Source organism: Amblyomma americanum, chromosome 1, assembly GCF_052857255.1.
Source record: "Amblyomma americanum isolate KBUSLIRL-KWMA chromosome 1, ASM5285725v1, whole genome shotgun sequence".
NCBI classification, from domain to species: Eukaryota; Metazoa; Arthropoda; class Arachnida; order Ixodida; family Ixodidae; genus Amblyomma; species Amblyomma americanum.
In genome coordinates this window covers 129,036,875-129,063,021 of record NC_135497.1, presented here as the reverse complement: position 1 = coordinate 129,063,021, position 26,147 = coordinate 129,036,875, and the positions used below count along the sequence as shown (strand labels likewise).

Here is a 26,147-nt window from a genome sequence, read left to right as displayed (position 1 = left end):
ACACACACACACACACACACACACACACACACACACACACACACACACACACACACACACACACACACACACACACACACACACACACACACACACACACACACACACACACACACACACACACACACACACACACACACACACACACACACACACACACACACACACACACACACACACACACACACACACACACACACACACACACACACACACACACACACAGACCAGAAATTGAAAAACATAACAGGAGGAACGGTAACCAATCATGACCAGTTCTTGTTTTCAATTAAATTTTTATATGTGATGGGTAAATGTGTCGACAGAAAGGAATCGCACTTAGGTTTGCAAGAAACGCTGTAGTTTTTTTAAATAAATCGTATATCAGACTATGTGGAAAATGTCGATTTTGTGATTTCGCAAAATCACTAGCTCGGATCCCTGAAGAAAGTAAAATAAAATTTTGTGGAACCTGATTACTTTTTCAGTGATTGTTCGCAAACTTTTCTGTCGGAAGCAGCAAAAGTATTTTTTGGCTCCTATAATTTTGCAGCAAAAAAAAAATCCCGAATATTGCAGAAAAAGTTAGGCATTCCAATAAGGGCAGTTTTGGGGACAATAATGGGACAAGGAGCAAGAACAAGATGCGAAATTTTTTTCTCAACATTAATCCGTTCTTTTTGCTGTCCTAGAAAAAAAAATGTACTTCTGGAACCGGCAGATAACTTTTAACTACGCGTTGAAATCCCCTATAATTAAAAAAATTCCAAGACTGCGAACTTTGACGGAGGTTCGCAAAATGTGACCTCTACTATTTTATTTAAAGTTTTCCTGGAAGAGATTCACTGCCTGGTAATTCTATATCAAGAAAAAAGTGTTGCATTACATCGCGTTGAACTATAAAATTTCATGGACTCTTGTTTTGACTGCGGATGCTGGCGGTGGACCGATATTTCAGCCCCCGTAATAATTGGAGAATCGAGGTCTCCTGAATTTTTTCTATGCACCTCTCAGTTTTTATGGCTGTAATGCTGGCGACGTGCTTTCTTCTCTGGCGTCAAAATTTGTTGCACCCTGCTGGAACTGATGAAATGAACGGCGACGCAAACAAGGACATAAACAAGAGAGAAAGAGCCACCACACGCGCTCTCTTTATTTCTTGTTAGCGTCCTTGTTTGCGCTGCCGCTCATTTGCCGTTCATTTCATCGTGCACCAACTCGACCCTCAGGCCGTTATTCTGCTAGAACTGACTTTGACAACATAAAAACATGAAGAATGTTACTGGAAACTGTGCCCACTGAAATGCCTTATTCATTAGCAATAACGTCTATGATCTTCCAAAATCATGCGCCTACATCGCGGCACATTTCCTTTGAAGACGTTCTGACAGGTTGCCGTGGACGGGGGTCATCTTCATGCAGTTAATTACCGGCCACGTTTAAAGTGCTTGACGCAAAACTTTACTTGGTGGTAGGGACGCGCATCATGACCATGCACGGCAATCATCCTTTCATGCAATTAATCACGAAAGGAATTCGAAATCGCTTTCTATCTTTCTAGCCCACGCTATACCGGATCTGCAATCCCGTCGCTTACAGTGTTTTTTTTAATCTGACTGAACTGCTACTGTGTGTGTATGTCCGGACATGTGTCAATCTGCACAGGCAAGTTCAGCTCTCTAACACTGGCAGGACATACTGATGTATACTTACTGACACCCCTCGTATGCGTATCAAGTTACCTTCTGAATGTGTTTGCTTTGTATTATTAAATATTTCTATTTTGTGATTTTTGCAGATTTTTGAGCTGTATACCGGCATCTGTTTACGTCTTGATTGGTTGCTTATTGGTTTTGGGTCACCCCTATGGGTATAAGTTCAATTATTTTCTGTATGTTCGAGTGGGCCTTGCGCAATGCGCCACTTTAATTCTCCTTTATTATTCTTGCGCAGTCAGTACACGCGTTTCACATGCTGTGACAGTGTTAACATAACTTGATTATTGGTTTGTTCCTAGTGATTCCGGCGGTGAACAATTCAGTTTTTATGTATATCTTCAAGTATAGTGCTTGGCCAGTTGCCGTTTTAACCCCTTTTAGCTATTCCTACTCATAGCGCTGTAAACTTTTGAATGCTCAAATAATATTACCATTCTTAACTTTTATGTTCCCTGCTAATTTTCACACTATCAGTCCCCACATTTGTTCATGCCATAGAACGTTGTTCTGTTTATCTTCTCATTGATGCTCATTTGTTGAAGAGAAAATTCCATGCGTCTGTTTTTCTGTTTCTTCTAATATGAAAATGCTAATAGTTTCACTGGGGAGGTTTACCATGTCATTGCTTACTGAAGTGAGCTCCGTGTTGAAGCGTAGGGGCGGTGATAGAGCAGTGCCCTGGATGGAAGTAGGGGGATAGGAGGGGGAGGAGGGGACGCGCTAGCAACCGCACCGGGTGCAGCAATGACGCCACTGCATATTTCCCGTGCAGTTCTGTTAGACGTTTAAGATAGCCGAATTTTTTAACGAGATGGCGGAAATACGAACAAAAGCCGGCAAATCTCCGGGTATCCGTCGTTTGCTGGGGAACAGGGAAGTTTTTCACGGCTCGGGTTCCATCCGGTCCGATCGTATTCCAAAGGAGTCGACCAGGCGGCAAATACTGAAGTTCTGGCGCCGGCCGAATTAACACTTCGCGGATTTAAGAAAGGGCAATAAAAGTGGAAAGTCGTTAGAAGTGTGTAAAAAACGTAGGTGAGAAGAATACAGCGTCGTAGAGGTGGCGTAGACAAGCGGTCCACTTGAAGCCTCAAAGCAGGCAGTCCGTCCACAGCTCGAAAGTAGACTGAGGAAAACACAGGCTCAAAGGCAAGGCATGACTTTAAACGGATGTGCCGTAAGTGTAATGTATTTCGTTTATCCCAGACCATGCCTACCACAGAGATCTGCCAGAAAGCACCGCGCAGATCGATAGATTAAATCCCAGCTATTATCGTGACAAAGAAAAGGCGCTTGAAATTTTTTTATTTCAAAAGGACCGCTTATAAAGGAATTAATAGAAAACATGAACATTTTTTTGCGACTTGAACGAACGTCTTTATTGACAGTGTGAAAGTTAACAGAGCTAATTAATCGGCAAGAAAGCGAACTTTGTCGCAGCATGTAAAAAAGCGCTTTTCAATATGGGTGGCCATATTCTTCTTGCAAATCGCAGGAAAATGGAAGACAAGCACGTTTTTTGTCGCATTTGAAACACGAGTTCTCCAGTGGAAAGCGCACCATAGCAACTCTCGTCACTCCCTCTTTTCCCACTGTGTCCCTCTTTTCCCCCATGGCTGCACCCAGTGCGATCACCACCTTCCGCACCCCCTAGTGACGTCACTGTTTACCGCTTTATCTAAGTCTCCGTACAAATAGACGGCATTTCGTCTTCAAGAAGTGCGGCGGTACGTTGGCTTTCTTGTGCAGCTCACGTGCTCAAAGGAGAAGACGCGAGGGAAGAGAAATGGCCGTAGTATATCGCCCGCGAGGGGGCGATATCTGACGACTTGCGGCAAAGGAAGACAAGAATAAAGCTGAACGAATAAGGGAGCAACATGGAATGCACCTTAGGCCAAAAAAGAAGCCCCGGAGGAGGGATAAGAACGACATCAGAAGCGTACACTAGAGAGTCGAGCTTCGTGACTAAAAAAATCGAATGGAAGGAATACAAGCCACGGGTGAGCAAGTAATTTCCTCACTAGCATCACCACCGTCCTAGGTGATCTGCGACTAATCGACAGCTGGGGGCACGCGTATTTCGCAACCAGATGAAAATGGTTAGAGCAGAAACGAGAGCCTTCGGTGCCGACAGATGCACCGAAGGGAAGAAAGTGACGCAAGCGGAAGTATTTCTTGCGGTCTGCATTTAAATGAAATGATGTAATCACCATAAATTGACTCAATCGATGGAATTTCTTACTAGAAATATTTAGTGCTGTAAGCACCGCTGCATGGCGCAATCGATGACGACATACATTATAGTGCAAAGTTGAACGAAGGGCTTAACATGCACGCAATGTGATTTTACCGTTTAAAGTGCATAATACCCTCGAGGGACCACATGGAAGCTTTTATTTACCTAATGAGACGCACGATGTGGCCAGACATGCCCCACTTAAAAAAAAAATTGGCTTTGCTACAGTTATGTTCGTATATCTACATTATGCAGGTAAGCTAAATGAACGATTCGGAAGAGAGGTTTACGCAATATTCTGTGGCACCAGAACAGCGTCTCAGTGTGTCGCTCTCGGAAGCGCCCGCTGTTGGCGTCATGCTGTCCGTTGAGAGCGCGGACGAAATTTTCCCGGCTCCAACAGGTTTTCAAAAACTGCCATCATAGCTGTTTCATATATGCGTCGATAAACCCTTTAGTCGAAGACTTCTCCAGAGTTTTGATGATTATTTAGTTGAAAATATATGTAAACATATCTCCTTTTCCAAGTAGAAGATAGAGTGACAGATAATTGAAGGCACTGATTTGTTCATTCCAGCTGATGTACACCGCGGAATTCCTGCTTATCTCACGAATATGTGTTATGAAAACAATGGTATCTTTGCCAACTGCAGGAGCAGGCATACTGTGCGTTCTGCTACTACTGCTGCTTCCACTTCACGTCTCAGTGTAGGAGCATCGCGAGCAGTACCCGGCTTACGCCGGCACTGAAGTTCGGCAAACCCAACACCGTTCGCACGCTTTGAACCCCACCGATCGACGAACGGACGCTCCCTGGAAGGGAGGTCGCAAGCCCACGGCACCACACACTATCGACAACAACGGCTTGCGCTTCGTCAGCTGCTACACGTTATCGGTGGCACTGATGTGGTCCAACGCACTCGTGAATGCTTAGTTTATCACCATGTTAAGCATATTCCTACTCTGCAGGTCTTATGATGGAACGATACTTGGAATGCATGCCTAATTGTGTGCCCCTTTCACGAGAATATATAGGGCCTCCATACAGGCACTCCATATTCTCTATATATCGCAAGTGTACACCTTGGGAGCCCCATGGTTACACCTTCTGCACACTGGGTTGCGTTCTACACTTAAAAAAAAATTCTTTAGACAGTACATAAATAGTCCATTGAATGTCTAGAAATATTTTTGAGGGTAAAGCTCGACATGCTAGCTTTGAAAAGAGCCAGCGTCTCACCGGGAGTCCTGCAGCCCATAGCGAGGGCACTGTGTGTTCGCTCTGATCAGAACCGCTTTTTTTTTTTTAGTGCGACAGCACTACTTCACGAGGTCAAACCGGCTCACCGGTTTGTGTGAAGCTTGACCTTGAAGGTGACCTTGGGCACACCATAAATAAATAATTAAAATAAACAATGCCGTGGCTGGGATTCGAACCCACGGCAACGCGAACAGATCAGCTTCGCTCTCCACAGCACGAGAGCTATCGCCGCAGTAGTTGACGCCTCGTGTTAAACTTTAACACACTCTCGCTCTGTGCATTGCACATCGGCTTCTTCATCAACCAATAATACTATATCATTATTCGCGTCTTCAGCTATGTGGCGGTAGTGACAGAGAGACGTGCGCTGCATGCGTTGGCTTGGACAACGTCGCGGTAGAAACACGGCACTAGAGCAATACGCGTTGGCGTTGAAAACATTGCCGCAGAAACGTGGCAATAAAGCATAGACCGTCGGTGTACATTGGGTAAACTGGCATTGATGAAAAAGTTCAAGACGCGCATAACTGGCCCCCTGGGTAAGCGGGCACCTCAATCGCACTTTCCCGTACGTGGAGGCGATGGCGTTCACCTGCAAAAAACCGTGCTTTGGCCAGTATTTCGTGCCTAGCAATGCTAAACAGCCAGCAAATTTTTGTTATTTTATAATTTTTTTCAGACGTTAACAGTAAGCAGAAACTTGCTTCCAGGCTGTGAAGAAAGAAATCTGAAGATCCACTAACCAAATCAATATGGTAAATGTTAATGTTTTATAGAAAGCCGGAAAGCTGAAAATGACGCGAAGTCAGTTACTCAGACAAAGTGAAAAACGTTTCAATTCGAAGTGCGGTAGTAACCCATAAGCAAACAGGACGCCTAACTTTCCGTCGCATGGCTCTTATTTAATTCCATCGCGACGTTTCACTTTTTAAATAGTGTTATAAACAAAATTTTCATACTCTCGCGAGGAAGCCTGAAACACGCTGCTTGGAATCGGCCCCATCTCGCTGGACTACGGTGGACTGGTACGGAGCGGTAGCTGCCAACGTAGCTCTTAGATCGCCAACAGCCGGAAAAGTCCATGCGTTAACAAATAATTATTCTGCGCGTATGCTTATTTATTTTAATTGCCCAAAGAAAAAATAGTATTCAAACGTTAAGAGAGAGAGAGAAGAAACTTTTATTTAGGTGATTAATTCGCAGGAGCCGGGTGGTCGCTGCCCCTAGTCCAGGGCTGCGCTGGCGGCAGCTGACTTGCGGACCAGCTGGATGATCCAGGCTTGCTGGTCCAGGTTGTCGCTGGTCAGGGTTTCCTCCCACTGCTCGTGTGTCCGTGTGTGGCACTATTAATCTTTTCTCCGGTTTGTCCTGGCATTCCCAAGATGTATGGTAGAGCGTGGGGCTTGCTCCGCACCAAGGACAATAACCTGTATATTGTGTTGGTGTGACCTTGTGTAAAGTGTGAAGACTTGGATATGTGTTTGTATTTTCCTCCAATCAATGGCATCTGAGGAGGACAGTTGTTTGTGTGGCGGTGAGAAATGTCTTTCTAGCCTAAGGTGTTCTAGCCTGTCATCACACGGTCCTAGGAGAGGGGTGGGGTAAGGATGGGGATCCGCCCGGTTTGTGAGAGCTCGGGCTAGGTCATTCGCTACCTCGTTTCCGGCTAGGCATTCGTGAGCAGGTGTCCATGTTATTCTGCGTGAGTGTGAGAGTGTACTTAAGAGTGTGCTCGCCCTTCCATGAGGTTTTCCGCAAGGTAGTCCCTGCAGGCTTGTTGGGAGTCCGTCACGACGTGCGATGACTTGCCCTGTCGGTCTTGAGTCCTGATGATGATGGCTATGTCCAGTGATTCCGCTTCCGCAGGGTTCTTGGCATACATTGAAGCCCTAATGATTGGCCTCTTCTCGTTGTCGACCGCAGCAATCGCGAACCTGCCTGGCTCGGCATAGGCCCCGATGTTCACGTATACTGCTTCCGGGTCTTTTGATGGTTTTTTGCCAGTGTTTTGACTCTGGCTCTTCTTCTACCCTTCTGCCGCTCGTGTTGCATGCGGCTGGGTATTGGGGTCATATAGATCTTCTCTCTTGCAGGTGTCGGAATTTAGGACATGCTCTCACTAGTTCGTAGTGCCTGCAACAGCCCCAGTCTCGTCAGAATATCTCTACCCGCTCGTGTTGTGGTTAGGCGTTTTTTTTTACCCTCCAGAACCGCCTCCCTGAGCTCCTCGAAGGTGTTGCGTACTACGAGTGCCAAAAGAGTTCCGTTGATGTCTTTGGTGGGATGTTTAGGGCAGTTTGATAAGCTTCCCCTAATGATGATGTCAATGCCCCGTCTATCAACGATTCTAATCTCTTGATATGGGAGCCCGTAGGTAATCCTGCTTACGACTAAGGCTTGGACTAGGCGGAGGGTGTCTTCCTCCCTCTTAGAAAAAATAGCGCAAAAAGGACACGGACGACACAGAAGTGGACAGGACAGGCGCTGTTCTGTCCACTTCTGTGTCGTCCGTGTCCTTTTTGCGCTATGTTTTCTAAGAACTGTTACCAACTAGCCCAAACCAAGCTACTGTTCCTCCCTCATCTCTTTCCGATGTCATTTTACCCTTCTAATCATTCTTGATATTTGGTTTACCACAGCCTTGAGAGTTTTGACTGTATAATCTGCTCTCAGATTGATTTGTAACTACAGCCCCAAAACTGTGTGGCCTTGGTATAACCTGTGCTGGTTTCTGATCTTTTGCATGAAGCCAGCGCTCGTCGGTATTACTGATATATTTATCTTCTTTAATGAATGATCAGGCCGCTTCTCTCAGCAATGACACAAACTTTAGTCATTTGTCAAGTTGTTACTGAGAAGAAGCAGCACGCATGCAGGCGAGGCATATCTATATTGTTCGTAAAGTACGTTTTGCCTCACATGAACATTGAAAATCATGCATTTAGGATTTAAACTCGAGAGTCCAAACTCGTCTGAAGAAATGCGTCTGCAATCGGAAAGGCAGAAAAAAAATCGGTTTATTTTGGCCGCAAACAGAAAATGTGCGCAACTGCAGGCGAATGCAGGTCTCCTTTCTTCCTCAAGTGCGAGGCGCATATTGTGAGGCGCATACTTGAACGCCTTCGTATTCCTCCTCGGGATGCACTACGGATGCACGCCCCAAGACCTGCCTCGACCTCCGACCCCAGGCGGGCGGAAACAGAAACCTAATAGGGTTATTAACCGCGCTCGTGCAGTACCTGCACATAACTCTGCTATGGGCCGCCGGTGCGGCTCACAGCATCGCCACCGCCATCACTCTTGCGCGCACAATCATGTCGCTTCCAATAACACGCCAGGCATACGCCTAAATAGTGTACCCATTCTGTTCCACAGTAACAATAGGAAATAATCGAAGGAAAATAATTCTTATTCGCAATTCTAGATCATTCCTTGCTACCTAGCGGCTTGCGCGAGAAGCCGCCGATTCTGGTCGCGGCCGGTCTCGAGGAGGGCGCGCCCGGCCGTGTTTTGGTCCTCCCGTTTCTTTACCCGGCCGACGCAGCCTTTCTTTTTACTCTCCAGTGCAGTGCCAGTGCCCTAAGTGTGATTCCGTAGCAAGGCTCCAGTTGCTGTCCGAGGAACACACCTGAAGCAGGACCGTCCAGTGCTCCCTGTGTGGTTAATCCTGTGTGGTTAAAGGTGCACTAAAAGAGGAATCTGAACTCGTCTTTTTACCGCGGGAACTTTATCTACACGTTCCGGGAATTCTTAGAAACTTCCAATTATTATCCTGTGCGGCCGATTTTCCTAATTAACTCGGATTAAACGTCCCCCCCCCCTCTTTTTTTAACTGAACGCGGCAGGTAGGCGGAGTCGACCGACGCGTGGATCGAGTGCCTTTCAGCCAGTCCAGTGGCGGCTTCGCTTTAGCTTTTATTTTGTTTTTTTAGGTTTCTGTGAGTAAAAAGTTTCAGTCACAGACAATATAGCCGCAAATTAGGCCCACGGAAATAAAAATACACGTGGACTCTTTCACTTACGTATCACTCCGCCGATGGCAAAGCGGCAAGCCGCCGCGGGACTGGCTGACGCGTTGGCTGACTCCTACCTACCGCGTTCAGTTAAAAATTAAGGCGGGAGCCGGGATGTTTAATCTCATTTAATTAGGGCAGTCGGCCACACATGACAATAATTCGAAGTTTCTAAGAATGCCCGGAACATGTAGATAGAGTTCCCGTGGTAAAAATACGAGTTCAGATTCTTCTTTAGTGCGAAGGCTGCAGTTGGTCCGCGTAAATCCGTATGAGCGCAAAACGACTCCTGCATACGTTCCCCGCGATGAACAATAGTTTACCTTATTTTGCTGCCTCATGTTTTCTAAAAAAGAAACTGTATGAGAACCGCTCGCTCTACGGAATGCTGTGTGATTCATTGCCTATGCGGCCGGGCACGCGCAGAAGACGTCAAAGCGTGGTTTGCGGTGCTGCAGCTCTCAGCAAGAGCAGCCAGTTCAGTGTTTCTCAAGCCATCATTTGAAGCTGCTCTTGTGAGACAACTGTGGCCGGCTGCAGAAAAATGCAGCGTTTCACCAATCAAACGATAGAGATAAGTTGAAAGGGAATATATGCGCCGCCGCGGTGGCTCAGTGCTAAGGTGCTCGGCTGCTGACCCGAAAGACGCAGGTTTGATCACGGCCGCGGCGGTAGAATTTCGATGGAGGCGAAATGCTAGAGTCCCGTGTACTGTGCGATGTCAGTGCAGCATGTCCACCACGGCGTCCCTCATAGCCGGAGTCGCTTTGGGACGTTAAACCCCATCAATAGAAATCCAAATAATGACCTCAGACATAATGGAATCACAGCGCTCGCAGACGAGGACACAGAGAGGACACAGACACAATTGTGTGTGGCCTCTCTGTGTCCTCGTCTGCAAGCGCTGTGATCCCTTGATGTCTGACAAAAACCAACTAGCCCAGCAACATACCGTGCTCAATTTCTTATCTATGCAGAGTCAGTTTGGTGAAAAGCGGAAAGCGATTCGCCTGTAGCAGTGGAGCCTGTGGCCTGCACATAGGCCTTTGCGCCTTTCGAAAAGGCTGGTAGCACGTGTGCACTGGCACACTGGCCTCCCACCACGTCAAACTCTCTTAAAGAGCATCTGATCTCGAGAGAGATCTGGTGCGGCCTACGCTGCTGTCCGGACGTCTCTATTCACGGGGCGACTATTTCGACGTGTTCATCGATGTGGTTCTTCAGTCCGGTTAGGATGAGGTGGCTGGACGCTGTAATCCGCTCCCTGCCGACTCGAATAGGGCTGCCATCTTCGTGTGTCGACAGACAGGAACTGATCATAGATTCTTTTGAGGACCGAAAAATCGTTCTTGGAATTTATATTGATTTTACAAAGGCGTTTGACTTAGTCCACCATCGTCTACTACTGCATAAGCTACTCCATTATGGAATCAGAGGAATAGGTTTATCCTTAATGGAATCCTACCTAGAAAACCGCATGCAAATGGTTGTCAATGACCGCACATCGTCAACATTAAAACCTATTTTTTCTGGAGTCCCACAGGGCAGCATTTTAGGCCCCTTACTCTTCAATATCTATATTAATGATATATTTTACATGCCCTTACCTGTGACTTTAATAGCTTACGCCGATGATCTCACAATGCTTTTGCCCGGTGATAATGAAAGAAATCTATTACTGTATGGAAACCAATTTTTAGAATATTTGTGCGAATGGTCGAGAAAGAATTGCTTAAGAGTACATACTAAGAAAACTAATGCCATTATCTTCCATCCAAAGAACAAGCCTATCTCAATGAGTTTTGACCTCATGCTGGGTGACACTAGAATTGAAATTGTAGACACTATAAAATGCCTTGGTGTGGTGCTCACGGAAACCCTGAGTTGGGACAAACATATAAACACTATCCGCAAGAAAATGAACCGAGTCAATGGTGCCCTGCGTCGACATAGATACACACTTCCAACAAAGATAAAGATTCTTATATATAATGCATACTTACTTCCAATCATTACCTACTGTATAAGTGTCTGGGGTACCACAACGAAACATAACAAACACAAGATCTTAGTTGCACAGAAGCGAGCTGTCAGATTGATTGCAAATGTACCATGGCATTCCCATGCGTTTCCTTACTTTAAACAATATGGTATTTTGTCTGTTGATATATTGCACCCGTTCATATTGTTATGTGCATACAAAAAGGCAGTTAAAACAAAGAATCAACTGTTCCTTGCAGCCTTTAATCTACATCAATACACACCAGTGTACAATACCCGATGTCTTTTACCTTGGCTTCTACCCTTTTGCCGTACTTTATACCGCAAACAGTCCTTATCCTATAACCTAGGAAATTACCTCAACACATTGGCAGATAATAATGTTTGTATAGAAGACATCTCAAAGAAACAGTTATTGTCTGTCATGTGCATTTTCGAATCTATTGTGGCATCAATGTAAATAGGTTTGGTGTATTATATTGTCTATTGTTCCTATTGTTTATGTGCATCTCCGTTGTGTACGCGGTCAGGGTTACACTATTGTTGTCCTTTTTCATTGTTTGTTTTGATGGGGATATTCAGCTCAACTTCAGCCTGATGTTCGCGAAACACACTGCTGTCGTTGTATTCATGGGGCACTGGGTGCTACTTCAAGCTGCATCCCCTTTTTCCACTGTAAATGTGTGTGGAGAAATAAATTTTCAATTCAATTCAATTCAATTCTCCGGAGTTGCGATATTCATCACTCTCGCACCACGCTTGTCGTCACCCTCATTCGCGCATGAATTGTGCTCAGCAACCTGCGCACAGCTCAGGCCCTGCATCTTTTACTGAGCGGAGGCTTTGTTTCGAGTAGGCAGTGAAGTTTTAAAAATTTATAATTTATGAATTTATGAACTCTGAGTCCGGGGGGTGCGGGGGTGAAGCAGGCCGAAGCGGAGGACTACGAATTACGATTTCCTGGGTGGAAAGTTAGAGGGGGTTATGCGAGAAATAATCAGACATAACATATAGTTTAACAGTTTTGATTACACATTGTATTGAAGATCACAAGTGAATCAGGATTACTAGAATACAAATAGATAATAATTCATATGCGTAGAACGCCAACGTTTACAGTGAATGCTGTTTCAGAACACATGCATTTGTGAACTGCTGATTTCAGCACCGAAGTGATGTTTGCACCATCCTTACGGTAACAGACAGTGCGCGACGAGACGTGTGAAGACGTAAAGGTTTGGTGCTTGCGCAAATTTATGTTATGATGCATGCTCTGATGTAAAAGCTACTCGAAAGCAGGCGCGCGACGAGACCCGAGATTGAAGGATCGTGGTACGCGGACACCTGACAGTCTATGTCCTTTCAGTTCAGAATCCTGTCCTTTGACCTCGTAATATTGTTTGCTGTCCTACTACTGCCAATGCCAGCTGCTGCTAATATGTTTTTTCCCGCAAATGAATATCATTGGACAAACATTCAGCGGCCTTATTATGTAACGCAGCGCGTAGATTCTTTCCCCCCCCTTGCCTTCTTGTATTATTTCTTTTGCTGTCTCATTTTTTGACCTTTGACTACTGGTCTGACACGGAATTTGAAGTGTGTAACCAGGAGTCACCGCTTGTTTCTTGAGCTATGCAGCATGCAGTTTCTGCGTGCGTTATCGGTATACACGGTGTACAATGTGGAGCAGTGCCACAGCAGCGCAAAATTATGTTTGCTTGCTCATTTATTTTCGCCCCCGTTTAGTTGTGCATATAGTGAAGATCCTCTCTCAGACGTTGACTGCGTCGCCTGTGTGCTATGCATTCTTTTATGCTATAGTTGACTTCGTTCTAAAGAGCCTATCTTATTCCTGCACATATGCTTTAATGCACGGAATGAATATCACACGAGAAAGAAGGCGCGCAACGATGGGGCGAATTTAAAACGAATTCCGGCTCCCGACCGAGAGCTCCCGACCGAGAGCTCTGTGGATTCCCCGCTCGACCGCAATTGTTATTTTTAGTTACTGAATTTTCGTATTCGGTGAGCACTACTTCTGCTGCAGGAGCATACTCCCCGACTCACTATGAGTCGGCTGGAGTGCGGCAAGTTTTGAAAAAGGAATGAAATGTGGGACAGAGTTTACTCCCGCACAAGGAATTGTAACTCTTGCTTTTCAAGCGCGAAAGGCAGTCGTCACCTGCGCTAGCCTTTTTCTCAGTCGAAGGCAGAAGCGATCTATTTAACTACGTACAGAGTGTCTCTGGATCATCCAGATTAGACAGAAATTCTGCCCTTACCCATACAGAAGGCTGTTGAAGGTTTCAGCAACCGCCACACACTGCGCTGGCTTGCCCCGCCAGGAAGACCCGCCAGGAAGCCCCATTAGATAAGGATCATAATTCCACGAGTTATTGTCGAGTCATCACCGAGGAGAGACGGCGATGTCGTTCTAAAAATTATCAGCGTCAGTACATTCACCATGCAATAACGCTCTTACTCGAAGTTAAGCAAGCTTCATCTCACATTTGGAAGGCAAGAGCGTCCCTCTGAAGGCAACGTTCAGCCATTACTTCTTTTCGTTCTGCTTCCTCAACGACACCCTTGTGACGAATAACTTCGCACCTAATAAGGGCACTAATTACTTGTTCTCCGTCATTGCTACCAGCTTTGAGGCGAAATTCTACCAGCTTTTAACGACGAATCGACTTCGGGCTACCCCCCGAGCACGCTCCGAAAACTGGCCTCGTCTTCCGCTGACACCGCACTACATCAAGATCTGTCCAAAATGAACAACCGGAAACAACGCCGACAGTACCAGCAAGCGTTCTAAAGTAATTTTTACCGCCAGCTAGACCTTTCCAGCAGATCTGTATGGGTCATCTCGGCAGGATACCAAGCTGATATTTTTTGAGGTTCGGTTCAGGTTCATCCCCCGCGCAACATTCCGTTTGCGGTTAGGTTCATGCAGGTTCAGAATGAGAAGAAAAAATTGGCAGACGATTACGATAGTCGGTAATGCGAAAATTTAGCTCAGCTCTTTACACGCCACCTGCGCCACCGCTGGCAGGCGGCGTATTACGATGCTAGCCACCCTCCAAGATTTTCTCGTGGCAGCCGCCTTCCAGGTTGCGTTTCTCTCTGTTACTCGGACGACCGGTTACGCCGACTACGCCGATGACGACGACGCGGAACGCAGGAACGGGCGCCTAACGCTCTAAAAATGAAAAAAAGATATGAGCCATTGTTCATGCCCCTTGTTACTCGTTGTTTTATTTAACGTTGGTCGAAGGTATTAAAATAGGACAAAAATTACGGGGCAATCAGACATCTGTTGAGACAGTTCTGCGAAAGCAGTTGGATTACCCTCGATGGATACTTTGGTGTTTTTACTCTGTTGGACCCTTCCCTTCTCCAATCCTATAGGGTTCACACACGCGACCGAATTTTTTCGGAGGATGAAGGTGGGTCGAAGGCGGCGTTGGGTGGGTGGAGGGCCTCGTAGCTAGGGGATGGGGTGAGGTGGGGAGGTGGCTGGTGCTTCTGGAGGGCAGCTGGCTTTGCCACTGCGTCTTTGATTTTGATTACGCTGTCGCTTTACCGTTCCGCTGCTGAATGGGCTTCTAGTGGGTGCAGTCTTTGTGGAGAGTGGAGATAGGTAGGTTGGTGGTGGGTGGAGCTCCCGGGGGTAACAGTTGGGCCGATGGGTGGTGAATGGCGCTTCTGGAGGATAGGTTGGGGGTGGGGTGGGACGGTGGATCAATGGCGGCGGTGTGTGTGGGTGGGCAGCCCCCTATAGCTGGGGCGTGCGGTGGGGAGGTGGCTGGTCGGTGGTACCTCCAGAGGGTGGAGGGTCCTCGCTTGGGCTGGAGGCTTTACTTCAACAGACACCAGATTTCCGGGAGTTGTACGTTAACACCGCTTTCGCAGTAAAAAATAATGACGACGAAATGCTGCGCCTGCACATTGTTTGTGTGCTTTTCGATGCTGCACGAGCAGGGCGTTTTATCCACGTACGGCTCAATATAATAAAGTAAGCATCTTATGCCTCATAAGGATTTTAGTGTCCTTGGAGGTCCTGCTATGCGCGTAGTACTTTTTGCTATAATCATAGTCCTTAACGTCATGTACTCAATCTTCCTATTACTGATGATATGCAGTTATATTGTCTTAAGTGTTACTGAACACTTTTTTGTCTATTGTGTCAAACCAGTTTGAACCGGTTCGAGCTAGAACGGAGTGCCGCTCCGGAGCCGAGCCCGGGCCAAAACCCGAAAAGATTCTGGTTCGACACCCTATGCTCCAGAAAGCTCACAAACACGTCACTCGTCGCCGCTGCACTACCTTCAAGTGGAAGCGCCACGTGTACCTCGCTTTTACGTAATTGTCTTGCTTATAAAACTGCTGTTTGCGGTAAAAAGGACGTTTGCTATCACGTGACCCTAACCTATCAGTCTAGCCTGACTAGTGTTACCCTTTAGTGTTCCTTTAAAACAATGTTAAGTTTGAATGCTGAAATAATGGTTATGGTGCAACATATAACATTGTTGTTAATTTTTAACATTATAATAACATTTAGAACGCAGCATTAGCACAATCTTTGAGCATTGCGTCTGGGAACCAAGCGAAACCACCAGCGCGGCAGATGTTTCGACTACAGAAGGCTTACTTTTAATAAGCTAATGTCTTTGGTTCAACACATGGCGTTATTTATTGTTAAAGGGACACTGAGGACAACGCTATCAAATTTCTTTTTGTTATTAAAATCCAATAGTTCGGAATTTTGTGGCTTTGTTTCCGCTTGTCCGGCAGCGGAAGGTGCATTTATTGCTAAGAGATTTGGATTCGAAGTTGAAAAACTTTTTCCCGCGGCTACGATTCAAACTCGGGACTCTCTGATGAAGAAATAGGAGAAGAGTGACGTAAACCGGCGGAAACGGAAACGAGGACTCCGTGATTGCTGGCGCGAGTGCTGTGCTCCCGCCTAGCATCAGTCGAAATGAAAGCTACTGCCGGCCGGACGTTGAAGGCCTCTACCATCCGTCGTCGCTTTGTTTACGTTTGCACAAACGTTAGGGGTGGATCCCGTTCCCGATTCCGACAACGAAGTTCTCGCAAAGAACTGCGGCCTGCATTAAGCGACCTCCACCCCACACATCGTGCAATGCTTTTGAGGGCTGAGGCGGCGGGTCTAGCAAGGAAGTCTTAGCGCCAAGGTGTCGGCAGCGCCGCTGTCACCGCCCAGCCACCGTCAAGACTGATGCGTAGCGACTGGCACGTGCGGGCATATTTAAATTCTGCAATAATAGTCCTCGCAGGGCTGGTTATGCAGCCAGGTGTCTTGGTACGTTGACGAAGCGAACACGCCGAGCGGTGCGTTTGCTAACGTGGAGGCGCATTGAACATTGGCTATACACAGTTATATTTCCTTGTCTCAATTGCGTGCCGCTGCACGAACTTCGTCCGAGGAGCACTTAGAGAGGCACTCGGAGGTCCTCTGCTGCTCCGCCCTTGTAAGTCGAAGAGCATAATTAACGAAATCTTGCGGGCACGCAGAACGCATAGATGTGAAGAACCACAAGACATACCAAAACATACTTTACTACTTTAATGTTGCTGACAGATGAGGGAAGCAAATATTCACTGCTGAGTGTGCTTGAGGCAGCATGAGACATCATGCCGATGTCTTTGAATGACCGAAGCAGAGGGTTCCGCTGGCGCAATCTTTAGTTTCTGTTTGCCTTACAAGTTTACCATTGGCATGCGCACAGGCCCTTTGCGGGAGCCATAAGCCTTTACGAGTAGTCAGACCCTTTGACTGAATTTTTAATTCCAACTGCTAGAAATGTAGATGTCGCTCGTCACACTTTTTACACGGCCCGAGCTCATATACGCTGAGTTTCGACGCTTGCTGCTATAACTAGCGTACTGAAATGGACACTTAGGGTTTTCCTGTGCCCGGGTGTGCGCATTGTAGAGCTCTGCTCTGGGCTTAAATTTTTTATTGGACCAGACCCACGACGAGAACCCGATCAACTTGGCCCGGCTCTTGAACTGTACAAGCTCGGCTCAGGCCGGAAACGACATGAAAACCAAGCGTGCTTTTCGGTCCCGCGCTTTCGCAAAGACTACTGGGAGTCTTTGGCCGACGGCGCAACCAATAGTAATGCTGGGCGCAGCGACGTCGTCTGCTGCAACGCCTGCTGCGCATGCGCAAGAGCGCTGAGACGGAGACCAAGTAGGGAGAGTGTAGGGGGAGCCGGCTTCAAAAAATGTGACGTAACAGCCCCTCCTCACTTCTTTCCTTCCCCCATGCTCAGAAATGACTAAAAGCAAGCTCGAAATTTTAACTATCAGCAGACGCAAAGTGAATCGACGACCGCGCGTAGTGTGACGTCACACACGCAAGGTCACGCGTAGAAATCTCCAATCTTCCATTGAGGTTGAGGCCACGATATGGGAAATTTTAGCATTCATTTTAGCTGCAAAAAAATACCAGCCCGCTGCAAAATTTGGCACAGAGGATAACCTACAAAGGATTAGAAAACTGCGGAGTACGTAACCATAGAAAAACAAAAATGCCGGAGTTGGCCTTTATTAAACTCCAAATGCCGTGTCACCGTGTACGTTTACTGTTTGAGCTTCATCAAATGCTAAAATATTTATAAACAGCAGTAAAGCATTTTTTTTTTCAATTGCAATGTTTTTAGTTGTTTATAAATGCGTTGTTTTGCAGCGGGTTTTGCGCGTTTAGCACAAGTGGCTCCTATGTTAGCAACCACGGGCAAGAACTATATTTTTGTGTTGTTAATAATGGCCGCGGCCAGCACTCGTGCTCACCGACGTGACTGATCTTGCCAAGTTGTGAAAGCCAAGTTGCTCAAAATTCTTTGATCCAAATGGGAAAAGCTAAAACTAAGAAGCACATATCCCGAAGAAACAATCCTACCGGAATGCCGTCGACTCATGACATAGAAGAAGACGGCGAACTTCAAGATGGAAATGCCACTAGCAGCTCTGTCGACGATCTTCCCGACATGGTAAGAGGCGCGCTAAATTCGCTTATGTTGTCTCAGTAGCTATATTGGAGTCGCGTACTTCCTTCTTCCGTGATGAAGCGCGCACTGGGTAAATTGTTGAGTCAAAATTGGTACTAAAGCTATGCCTGCATGTACTTTGCTAACCATTGGGCAAGAGCCTCTGGCCTCCGATATCGTTTTGCGATATTTGTAATCATCTCTTGGCATCAAAAGAAAGCGGCCAACAAGTTATTCTTATTATTCACAGTTTTTGCATCTTCAAGTGTTACAAGTGCTAACATGGTTCCATACTCTACAGGCACTCGTCGTTTTGCGCAATCGCGCATGGCCAGCGTCTGTTTCATACTCGCACGTGGCGTGGTGCACAGCACCTTCCTGTGACAGGCGCGTCGTTAAACTTTCGCACTTATTTTTTGTGTCATCTGCGTTGTGTCGTGTTCAAACTTCGAAACTTTATCAGCGCTGCGACAGGAGACAGGGAAAAAGAAGAGACGTAAGGACAAGCGCTTGTCCTTCCGCCTCTTGTTCCCTGCCCCCTGTCGCAGCGCTGATAGAAGTTTCGAACATGAACCAACTAGCTCAAATTTCTGCGTTACTGTTCAAGTTTCATGTGGTTGGCGATGCAGACCACTCACTATAAATGCGTTGCAGTGGCATCGCAGGCTTTTTTTTATGCACGTAGCTTAACCCATTAAGCTTGCGTTGTTTGAGCATAGCGTACACATTGCAAAAAAAAAAAAGCGCGAGTCACCTTCTGTGCGCAGCAAAAATATCTGCACAATGGCAGTGCTAGATTCTGTGGCTAGGCAGACGTGAACATTCGAACACACCTGCTGTGCAGTAGCCAGTCAGCACTGCGAAGTTAATTGCGGACAAATCTTTGCGCGACCCCAGGAGCACGGCTACTGCATGCAGGGGCCATGTGTGCCCCACTCATGCGCTAGAAGACTCTGGCACTGAAACTGATTTGTCCCCAGGTGTGCACACGCTGCCATATCAGAGGAGAGCTTGCCATGCATAGAACTTTGCAGATAGTCCCTAATGCAAGGGCTTGACATATGTTATATTGTTCATGTACCATTCTTTGATTGCAGCTGCAAGGTGGTAATGCGGAGGAGCGGGAATGTGCGGCCTGCATCATGGCGAATTTCGCAAAAGATCCAGCCACCTGCGAGTCACTCCTGACAGCGTCCATTGTCCGAACGGCAGCGCCCCTTCTCCTGGATAAGAACCATGCCGTACGGCACTCTATTGCTGGAGCTCTCCGGTAAGAAACCTGCAGGCTTTACTCTAAAGGGACACTAAAGGAGAACACTAAGTCAGGCTAGACTGATAGGATAGGCTTACCTGGTAGCAAATGTCATTTTTACTGAAAACAACACTTGTAAGCCAGAAAATAGCGTAAAAGCGAGGTACATGTGGCGCTGCCACTTTTAAGATTCGTGCAGTGGCAGCGCGTGACTATTCATGAACAAACACTATTTCGCCATCCCTATGGGCAGTTACCATCGAAATACTAGGAAAGCAGTGTGACTGTGACGAGCATAGCCAATGTTGTGAAGGGCCTCATAATTAAAACAACGCAAAACAGATGACTCAGAGAAAGGTCACTCGCAAACGCGAGCACTGAACTTTTCGCCTCGCATTCTGTGCACTCAGGCTGTGTGTAGCCATTGTGCATAGCAAGTTCAGAACCGCAAGCTCTTAACGGGATTCGCGGTATGTGACCCGCCACGGTGGCTCGGTGGTTATGGTGCTCGGCTACTGACACAAGAGACGTGGGTTAGATCTCGGCTGCGGCGGTCACATTTCGATGGAGTCGAAATGCTAGAGACCCGTGTACTGTACAATATTGGGGGATGTTGAAGAGCCCTGGATGGTCACAATTATCCGGAACCCTCCACTTTAGCATCCTTCATAGCCTGAGTCACTTTGGGACATTAAACCCCATAAACCATTCGTGTTGTGTGTGCTTGCTACATGTCTAGCGAAGTGGTTTCGTTCTCACTTCATCCGTCAAATCAGCTACTTTGTGCAGGCTGCTGGCGTTATGAAATCGCAATGTGCTTGTTTCTTTATTTCTATTATGCGCTCATGCAAACACGTGCATGCATGCATGACATCAACGTATGAAGCACTGTGTGAGCGCGTGGTCTTCCATGTTTTCTGTGCAGTGGAACAGTGAATAAGCTTTTAGATGTGCTCAAAAATATCTTAGAAGTACCATATGTATGCACCGTCACCTCTCATTCGGCTCATTATAGAAAAGGGCTTCACAGTGCAGCTCATTATGCACGCAGTATGTGAGGTGCCAGCGTGCAAGGCAGGGTTTTTCGCAAAAAAAACATAGATCCAGCTGATGCGTATTCATCAAGATTATGCATGCATCCCTTGCCAACAGCTATAGCTGGGCGCAACTTAGCCTGATTCGTTTCCGCTTACAACCCACAGGAAGCAATTCTAGAATGTAAAAATTATGACCACAGCAGAGTCAGGTACAAGGGTTGTCTTCGATCATACTGTATAGTTAACAAACGTGATGTAATTCGCAGCACAGTGCACCGTTTAGTGAGATATATCCGTGCAGTTTTTCACTCTCATGTGGTGTTGAATGAACACGTTAGGGCGCAACTGCTGCTCGCATGCTTTTGAGGGTCCCTCGAAGCATACGTGTACATTCCACAGTGGCACACAATGCACCGAAGGCTACATGTTTACGTTTACGTCGCTGATGTATACGTGTGTGAACGTGATCAGCAGTTTGTTCTGCTGTCTGCAGCTGCGCTTGATAATTTCATGTAGTTTCTTTCGCACCCATGGTGCTTGCCACGACATACAGACACATGCGAAGCAACGGAGAGCCCCCATCGAAATAGTGAGGAGCAGAGGCGGCCTGCACTTGCACGTCGCTGCCGTGACCACTGATCTGTTGGCCTTCGGTTTTCGGTTGCTCCTCTTGTTGGTCAGGTTACAAAGACTTAACACAGCACTTCATTTTTTGCTGGCGCTTTGAACCTGAAAACGTTTTGGGACTTTCATTTGCAGTTCTTTTAGCAACAACGCAGCCATCTTTCCGCGTAGGAAAAACGTCGGTACTGTTCCCGAGGAATAACCTATCCATCTTGCCTAGTTTGACATTTTCCTTTAGTGTCCCTTTAAATATGGTATATTGCATTTCTAGGTACCACTTCCAGTTGATGTGTACACAACTGTATGTCGTATTGATGGAATCTGCAACTTCTGATCCTTTGGTACTTTTATGCTTTGAAAATACATTGTGCCGAAATGGACGGGATTTCCAAATTGAATTCAGTGTGTTTAATGTGCTCAGACTGTCTGTGAATCATGTCAGATTCTCTGTATTCAAATGAATGTTATTTAAGAGGTGAAGTGTTTCTGTGGCAAATAGATGTGATGTGATATTTATTGTTTTCTGTTTTCGATGTTAGGAACTGTTGTATAAAATTAACCTGCATGGGCTGGGAGAATCTCGTTTACTACTGCATGGTTGGTGTGGTTGCACTGTGTACTGTTTTTCTTTTTTGACATTGCTAGATAATTTAGCCATTAGTATCCAGTGTAAAGAAAAAACAGACTATTCTGTACTGCATCCCATAACTAACTTGCAGCACTACCAAAGGCAGAGACATCTTCAACCAGTCAGGAGAGCGCCTTAAACGTGTTTATCTGCGCCTAATCGTTTGTGTGTTGTCTGCTCATGGCGTACACAGATATAGTTAGAAAAGAGTATAAATCGACGCTGTCTATGTACCCTAACCGTATGCATGCATATGTATGCTAAACGCAAGCATGTTGCGGGGCGTTATGCCGTTCGCACTTTTAGTTAAGCATACACAAACTGAGACACAACGGTAGATGGATGGATGAAGGTAGGAGCGTCCCCTTTGAAATGGGGTGATGGCAGTTGCCACCGTGCTCAGTTTTTTTCCATTTATTTGTGTTTAGCTGTGTTGTAAGTTATTAAAATTTGCCATTTTCTTTGGGTATGTCTTCTTGCACTTATAACCTTACGTCACCTCTCTGCTTTTGAGCCACCAATCTTCCAATCGCTTTTTGCTAATTTCCACCGCAGATTTATTTGCGTGACTATTGTTATCTCTAAGCCCTAGGGCCTCAGGAAGAGTGACTGTGCCTGCATCGACGTTGGGATGGATACCATCACATTTTAGTATGAGGTGTTCTATTGTTTCTACAGATTTACCACACACAGCACATGTGTCATCTTCTTCGTTAAATTTTTTTACAGCTGCGCGTTCTAAGACATCCTGTCCTAGCTTCAAAGAGTAGGGCACTGCCTCTTGAGTTATCATAAAATGCTTCCTTCCTGATCTGCCTTTTCCAGTATCGATATAGTTCTATGCTATGCTTCCGGGATCCAGGCCCAAAAGTCAGTGTTAACGCACTCATTTTATTTGTGAAATTGGCCAGTGATGGCAACACCTGTATTTCGTTTTTTTCTCTGTTCTGGCGTATAAAAGCTCCATTTTGGTGAGAGTGGTCTCTTTGGGATTAGAACACTGTACCTTATCGATAAGTTTGGTGTAGTGGTGCCGTCTCTTCGTTAGAACGGGAAGCATTTCTGACAAAAAATCGACGCTCCTCTTTAGGACTAGAAACGTCAGAATTGTCATTCGAAATGAAAAAATTAAACAAATTTATCGCTCATACATTTTGTTATAGGCGAGATGAGATGAAGCAAAAGCCCAGTACCCCATTAATGGCAGTGAACGCACTGAAAATGGCAGTAACTACAATGAATTCAGTCCGAGGCAAGAGGTCCTGCTTCTAAGGGCGCCACCATTTTGGAAAACATATTTTAGAGCAAGCAAAAGTCCTGCATATTACATTCCAGGAATAGCGTACTTACAGCGAGCGTACGTTAAGGTTCGATATGAAATAGCGCTTGACGCATGTGCACTTTAAAGCACGCTGTCTCCTATGCCAGTATGCCTATTTTATACTGGCACTACATTCCGCAGTGTCAGAACATTGCCTCTGCACTCATCGCAGCGTTTGTAGTGCTGCGAGGAACTACTGGGATGGAGTACAGGCACTGGTTTGATTGAAGACCTGTTCTTGCAAATTACACTGCAGCCTCAGTGGAAATGGGGCTGTGCTTTGTTTTTGCTTGCTGATAGTAATTAACAGTGGTGCAACAGCTGCACCAATTGCATCATTTTAATACAATTGTGCATTTCTGCGCCACACTGCGTCAAAATGCCACGACTAGCCCCAAAAGTTTTCAGTCACACTCATTTTAACGGAAAGTAAGAGCTGTGTTGGCAACCTTCAGTTTTGCAAATGTATCAGGTATTGCCAATCCAATCCAGTCGCGCAGACACAACAACGGAAAGATACGTGCATGCTTGGTGTTGGACACCCAGAAATAACTTGTTTTGGTCGCACCGCAGCCTACTCGCGAAATCGACAGCTGATGGCGGCAGCTGCATTTCACTTTTGGTCTTTTCTAGCGTATGAAGGTTTTGTTTCCAGTGAATGTAGTGCCTTGTCATTTGAATGTGGTAATCTATTCCTATGGCAATCCTCACTTTTGTAGCGATAGCTACATTACGGTAGCATTTCGAGCCTTCAGCATGGCGGCGTGCTGCGCTGTGGCTGTGCCGCCACCCTGTGGCTTCTCCGTCACGCTATCACATGGTTGGTCACGTGGTGCGGAGCAGCTGCCGGCGGCGCGGCTGATCACGTGGTTTGTCACGTGGTTGGTCACGTGACCAAGTTCCACTCAGCCAGCTGTAGCTATCGCGTCACTCCAGGTTTAACCAGAGCTAAACGACCGCCATTTTTTTTTTCTCTCTGACTGAGCGCAACTCTATCCAATTATTGTTCTCTGTAAAAATTCATGCTCTGACTCTTTTTGTCTTTGTGACATTTTTCCAGAAGCAGAAGACACATTTATCAGCGAGAAAATTGAATTTAAAAATATTTTGCCAGTAATCTAAGCTCATGACGTCTGCACTGAAAGGACAGGTTGCCACCGTTTTGAAGTTAATGGTGGTGGTAGCTTCTGGGATCCAGGCCCAAAAATTGGTGTTGACACACGCATTTTACTTGCGAAATTGGCCAGTGATGGCAACACCTGTATTTCGTTTTTTGGTCTTTTCTGGCGTATAAAAGCTCCATTTTTGGTGAAAGTGGTCTCTTTGTGAATGCAGCTAACATTTGTTCTGTGTGCCTGTTCCTGGCCCTGTCCTGCATGTAATTTTTAATGTGCTGACATTATGTATGCACCAAGTGCCTGTGTGTGTCGCCTCTCTTGTCCTTTTCTTTGTTTGCGCTATAAACCCCACTACATCAAGATGTACGCAAGCTGCAGTGGCCAACTAGCCTGTCTTTCTGCACTAACATCTAGTGCACGTCTGCTTCACACTATATATATGCCTGTAGCAGGAGATTTATTCAGTGTCGGCTCTTGCTTATTGGCTTATTTCAAAAGGGTTGTCTATCAAACAGTTTTACCTTGTTGTGGCGCCAACAAAAAAAGTCTATTCTTCTGGGTGTTAAAAAAGGCATCATGGAATGGGATTCAGCAACCTTGCATGTCTCTCTTGAAATTCTTGATTTGTAGTTAATGCTTCCATTATTTCTCTGTGCATAGGAACATCAGTGCCATAAACCATGAAGCATGTAATGCACTTATCGATTTCGACGTCATGACGCCGTTGGTAGGCCTGCTGAAAGAGGTAAGCTTGTGCTTAACTGCATTTCAACAATGCATTATTTCTTTCGTTTCAATCCTATTTGTGGAAATTTTGCTTGGAGCTGCTTAGCTTGCTTTATTAGTGGAACATCACTTGACTTTGCTTAAACAGACAAATGCTTTATTGCGGTCTATCATCACTGGCTGGCTGCCACGAAGAGGATCTTTCGACTGTTTTTGAAGCTGGAGCCCCATGCTTATAACATGTATACACAAGACGTGTTTCCATCACGGGATACAAGTGAAGGAGAACCAGCTTAGCTTTTGTGGTAGAATGGTAGAAATTACTTTCCATGCTTGATCTCAAATCTTATGGCTAAGTGTGCTAAACAAAGCAGTGCATTAGTGGCACTTCCGTGATATCTGGTGCTTCTACTTGCCATGATGGCTCAGTGGAATATGGTTTCAGCTGCTGAGCCCAAGGTTGTTGAATTCTGATTGAGGCGAAGTGCAAAACTGGTCATCTGTTATGCAGTGTACTAGTAGGCGAAATTAGTCTGGAGCCGTGCACTACGCCACATCTTTCTCCCTCACTCCTTTTACCCTCTCCTTCATACTTCCCTCATGGTGCAGTTAGGTGCCCACCCTGAATGAGACAGGTGCTGCACCTTTCCTTTCCTCATAGCCACATGCATACACTTCCTTCCTTGCTACTTTCCCTTTCATCTTAGTTTGTGCCCTTATTTGTAAATAACACATGCACTGAAAATGATATCACCAATAAAAAGGTGGTAGTTGATAACAATAAAATCAATTTTTATGTGCTCAGTCACCACTTAGGGCTATGAGGCAGGTCGTAGTGAAGGGCTTCTGGAGTTCCTAAGCAAGCATCGAAATCTGTGCACATGGAATTCACGTTCTGCCTTCATCGAAATGTAGCAAGCACTGAAACTGCTAATTGTGCTCAATAGCTGAATGCTTTATTCACTGAGGCATTGTAGAGAGCGCAGAGGCAGTTGGAGGCAGAGTGCTAATCTCCAAAAAGTGCATAATAGTTATTAGTGTAGAACTTGCTATAGTAAACTCACTTATAGTAAAAAACACGTCTGTAGTGAAGTGAAACTGCAGAGTGATTTCGCCTTCCATAGACTGGGCGTTTTTTTTTTTTAGTAAATTAACAAAGAAACAGTGATGGTAAAGTGCATTTAGCCATGGCG

The 26,147-nt window shown here is 45.9% G+C and overlaps 1 protein-coding gene across 1 annotated transcript in view; it reads left to right on the top strand.

Moving 5' to 3' along the window:
* Window positions 1-18,006: 18,006 nt before the first annotated feature.
* The window catches only part of LOC144113666 (HEAT repeat-containing protein 3), a 37,806-nt gene continuing 29,665 nt past the window's right edge, over window positions 18,007-26,147 (top strand). Inside the window, exons 1-3 of the mRNA XM_077646881.1 lie at window positions 18,007-18,251; window positions 19,346-19,518; window positions 24,889-24,973. Of these exons, the coding sequence (XP_077503007.1) occupies window positions 18,111-18,251; window positions 19,346-19,518; window positions 24,889-24,973 (399 nt within the window). The 5' untranslated portion in view covers window positions 18,007-18,110. The remainder of the gene's footprint in view (window positions 18,252-19,345; window positions 19,519-24,888; window positions 24,974-26,147) is intronic.